This window comes from Procambarus clarkii, chromosome 55 (assembly GCF_040958095.1).
Source record: "Procambarus clarkii isolate CNS0578487 chromosome 55, FALCON_Pclarkii_2.0, whole genome shotgun sequence".
Lineage (NCBI taxonomy): Eukaryota > Metazoa > Arthropoda > Malacostraca > Decapoda > Cambaridae > Procambarus > Procambarus clarkii.
The window spans coordinates 14736535-14741080 of record NC_091204.1 but is presented as its reverse complement, the minus strand read 5'-3'; the positions used below and the strand labels follow the sequence as shown (position 1 = coordinate 14741080).

The 4546-nt window shown below is 48.8% G+C and overlaps 1 protein-coding gene across 1 annotated transcript in view; it reads right to left on the bottom strand.

Moving 5' to 3' along the window:
- Positions 1 to 2805: 2805 nt before the first annotated feature.
- The window catches only part of LOC138352951 (cell surface glycoprotein 1-like), a 1803-nt gene continuing 62 nt past the window's right edge, over positions 2806 to 4546 (bottom strand). The window contains exon 2 of the mRNA XM_069305608.1: positions 2806 to 4121. Coding sequence (XP_069161709.1) covers positions 2806 to 4121 — 1316 coding nt within the window. The remainder of the gene's footprint in view (positions 4122 to 4546) is intronic.

The following is a 4546-nucleotide window of genomic DNA, read 5'->3' as shown; positions in this document are numbered from 1 at the left end:
CCAGTCTCCCATTCATAAATTTAAAAATATAAAAATATTCAGAGTCAAAATTTACACTACTCAATTTTGAAAATAAATTTGGCTCGAATGATAAGTACTTGAAGGAATTTATTTGTTATCTTGTATAAAATAACAGTTGGTGTAAAATATGTTCATGTTATGTCTTGTAGAACTCGAAACCTGAAGTTCTTGTTCTTAGTTGAAATAGGGGGTGCGTGTGTGTGTGTGATGGGGGGGGGAAGGGGAGTGTTCTTTCAAGCATAACTTTCAAGTGTTCTTTCATAAGTGTGGAAAGCACTTATTTGACAACCGCAAATCTACACTTCTTGTAGATGCTCACTTTTGGTTTTCACGCACACGCACACACACACACACACACGCACACACACACACACACGCACACACGCACACACGCACACACGCACACACGCACACACACGGGTGGTACACGCACAAGGGGACACAGGTGGAAACTGAGTACCCAGATGAGCCACAGGGACGTTAGAAAGACCTTATTCAGCGTCAGAGTAGTTAACAGATGGACTGCATTAGGAAGTGATGTGGTGGAGGCTGACTCCATACACAGTTTTAAATGTAGATATGATAGAGCCCAGTAGGCTCAGGAATCTGTACACCAGTTGACTGACAGTTGAGAGGCGGGACCAAAGAGCCAGAGCTCAACCCCCACAAGCACAACTAGACGAATACACAAGGAAACAGTGTAACAGTATAACAGTAACAGAACGCTTCTCAGCATCACTTGTAACAAGTGTGTTAAGTTTGTCATTGTCACTCTGAGTTACCTGTGTGGCAGCGTGACGCAGGGTACAAGTGACAGGATGAACAAGGATGAACAACTCGGCTACGTCAGGGTACAAGTGACAGGATGAACAAGGATGAACAACTCAGCTACGTCAGGGTACAAGTGACAGGATGAACAACTCAGCTTCGTCAGGGTACAAGGGACAGGATGAACAACTCAGCTACGTCAGGGTACAAGTGACAGGATGAACAACTCAGCTACGTCAGGGTACAAGTGACAGGATGAACAACCCAGCTACGTCAGGGTACAAGTGACAGGATGAACAACTCAGCTACGTCAGGGTACAAGTGACAGGATGAACAACCCAGCTACGTCAGGGTACAAGTGACAGGATGAACAACTCAGCTACGTCAGGGTACAAGTGACAGGATGAACAACTCAGCTACGTCAGGGTACAAGGGACAGGATGAACAACTCAGCTACGTCAGGGTACAAGTGACAGGATGAACAACCCAGCTACGTCAGGGTACAAGTGACAGGATGAACAACTCAGCTACGTCAGGGTACAAGTGACAGGATGAACAACTCAGCTACGTCAGGGTACAAGTGACAGGATGAACAACTCAGCTACGTCAGGGTACAAGTGACAGGATGAACAACTCAGCTACGTCAGGGTACAAGGGACAGGATGAACAACTCAGCTACGTCAGGGTACAAGTGACAGGATGAACAACCCAGCTACGTCAGGGTACAAGTGACAGGATGAACAAGCCAGCTATTATCCTTCTCATAACATGTTTACCAAAGAGTGAAGCTGCCCAATAAATTCATACAGCCAGAAATACAAACAAAATACAAAATTAAACTGAACTCCACCAACACTCATTAACGATAAAAAACACAAATTAAAAAAATAAACTCCTGAATCCCTTTAGGTATCCTTGTGACGATAAAAAAAATAACTCAATTCACAAACAAACATCGAACCAAGCACTTCGAAGAAATTTATACTCCCCCCCCCCCACGCGCCCGAACAAGGCGTCGGGTGTTCGGGGTGTGTGTTCGGACCTGTCGCAGCTCACGTATATAAATCGATCAGCACCCGAACGCACCTTCAATCTGTGTTTACAAGACTGGGGAAGTAACCCGAGGCCCCGTCCTAAACACTAACTATCTCATTTGGCTTCCGAAACGAGCTAGTCGCTGTTATCACTAAACACACACTCATCCGGTCATCCCTGGCCCCAGCCCCTTCCTCCAAGACCCCCCCCCCCCCCCCACACACACACACACACACACACACACACACACACACACACACGTTTTATGACAAAGAGTGCTGGGAAGACGGGACACCACGAGCGTAGCTCTCATCCTGTAACTACACTTAGGCAATTACACTTAGGTAATTACACACACACACACACACACACACACACACAACACACACACACACACACACACACACACACACACACACACACACACACACGACGACTCCAAACACCATCACTTGCGAGTTACCCTGACAAACTTAGGGATGACGGCAGGACGCACCGCCCCTTAAAACACCCCAGAACGAAGCACGTGCTGTCGACTCCCTCCTCTTCCCCCCTAAAAAACAAAAAAACGAGGGTGTTTATTTTCTCATATATAATTTCTTTCGCCTGGTGGATGCCTGAAAGGCGGCTTGGTGCCTTACTAGTCAACGGGGAGGAGTGGATGCTGTGGATATAGAGAGATGTGATGGGTGGAAAGGATTGTGGAGATGGAATATGATGCTGCAGAGATAAATGTGGATGCTTAACACTATGCTGAGATGGTGTGTGGATGCTGAGTAAGGAGATGACTGTGGGTACTGAGAGAGAGAGTGTGTGTGTGTGTGTGTGTGTGTGTGTGTGTGTGTGTGTGTGTGTGTGTGTGTGTGTGTGCGTGCGCGTGTGCGTGAGTGTTGGAGACACATCTGCTTCTGAGGCGTCATTAGTGTTAAATAAACACATTCGACCAATATTGACTTTTCTTCTTATAATGCTTCGTCTGCATCAGCTACCTTCACCTCCTCCTGTTGGTGCTCCTGTTGGTGCTTCTGTTGGTGCTTCTGTTGGTGCTCCTGTTGGTGCTCCTGTTGGTGCTTCTGTTGGTGCTTCTGTTGGTGCTCCTGTTGGTGCTTCTGTTGGTGCTCCTGTTGGTGCTCCTGTTGGTGCTCCTGTTGGTGCTCCTGTTGGTGCTTCTGTTGGTGCTCCTGTTGGTGCTCCTGTTGGTGCTCCTGTTGGTGCTTCTGTTGGTGCTCCTGTTGGTGCTTCTGTTGGTGCTTCTGTTGGTGCTTCTGTTGGTGCTTCTGTTGGTGCTCCTGTTGGTGCTTCTGTTGGTGCTTCTGTTGGTGCTTCTGTTGGTGCTCCTGTTGGTGCTTCTGTTGGTGCTCCTGTTGGTGCTCCTGTTGGTGCTCCTGTTGGTGCTTCTGTTGGTGCTCCTGTTGGTGCTTCTGTTGGTGCTTCTGTTGGTGCTCCTGTTGGTGCTCCTGTTGGTGCTTCTGTTGGTGCTTCTGTTGGTGCTCCTGTTGGTGCTTCTGTTGGTGCTCCTGTTGGTGCTCCTGTTGGTGCTCCTGTTGGTGCTCCTGTTGGTGCTTCTGTTGGTGCTTCTGTTGGTGCTTCTGTTGGTGCTCCTGTTGGTGCTTCTGTTGGTGCTCCTGTTGGTGCTTCTGTTGGTGCTTCTGTTGGTGCTTCTGTTGGTGCTTCTGTTGGTGCTCCTGTTGGTGCTTCTGTTGGTGCTCCTGTTGGTGCTCCTGTTGGTGCTTCTGTTGGTGCTCCTGTTGGTGCTCCTGTTGGTGCTTCTGTTGGTGCTTCTGTTGGTGCTCCTGTTGGTGCTCCTGTTGGTGCTTCTGTTGGTGCTTCTGTTGGTGCTCCTGTTGGTGCTCCTGTTGGTGCTTCTGTTGGTGCTTCTGTTGGTGCTTCTGTTGGTGCTCCTGTTGGTGCTTCTGTTGGTGCTTCTGTTGGTGCTCCTGTTGGTGCTCCCGTTGGTGCTTCTGTTGGTGCTCCTGTTGGTGCTCCTGTTGGTGCTCCTGTTGGTGCTTCTGTTGGTGCTCCTGTTGGTGCTCCTGTTGGTGCTCCTGTTGGTGCTCCTGTTGGTGCTTCTGTTGGTGCTCCTGTTGGTGCTCCTGTTGGTGCTTCTGTTGGTGCTTCTGTTGGTGCTCCTGTTGGTGCTTCTGTTGGTGCTTCTGTTGGTGCTTCTGTTGGTGCTCCTGTTGGTGCTCCTGTTGGTGCTTCTGTTGGTGCTTCTGTTGGTGCTCCTGTTGGTGCTCCTATTGGTGCTTCTGTTGGTGCTCCTGTTGGTGCTCCTGTTGGTGCTTCTGTTGGTGCTTCTGTTGGCGGCACAGGAGGGAGGAGGAGGAGGGGGGGGTGACGGAGAGGGTGAGAGACAAAAACAGAGAATATGAGGCATAAGATAACACGTGATAAATGAGACTAAGAAAGAGGCAAGATGACCCGATAAATGATGTATAGATGTTATCGGAGGTGACTAAGAAGCTACAAGGAACGACTAAATTTCACGCCACTAGACGATAGAGGAGATATGATCACCACATACAAAATCCTCAGGGGGGAAATAGACAAGGACAGACTTTTGAACGACTTCCTATGTAAATATTTGAGTCCCTATACCTTGTGATGGTTCCGAGGATCAACGTCCCGGCGGCCCGGTCTCAGGACCAGGCCTCCTCATCAATAACCTATTCACACGAAGATCGACATTTGAGAGGCAGGACCAAGGAGCTGAATCTCAACC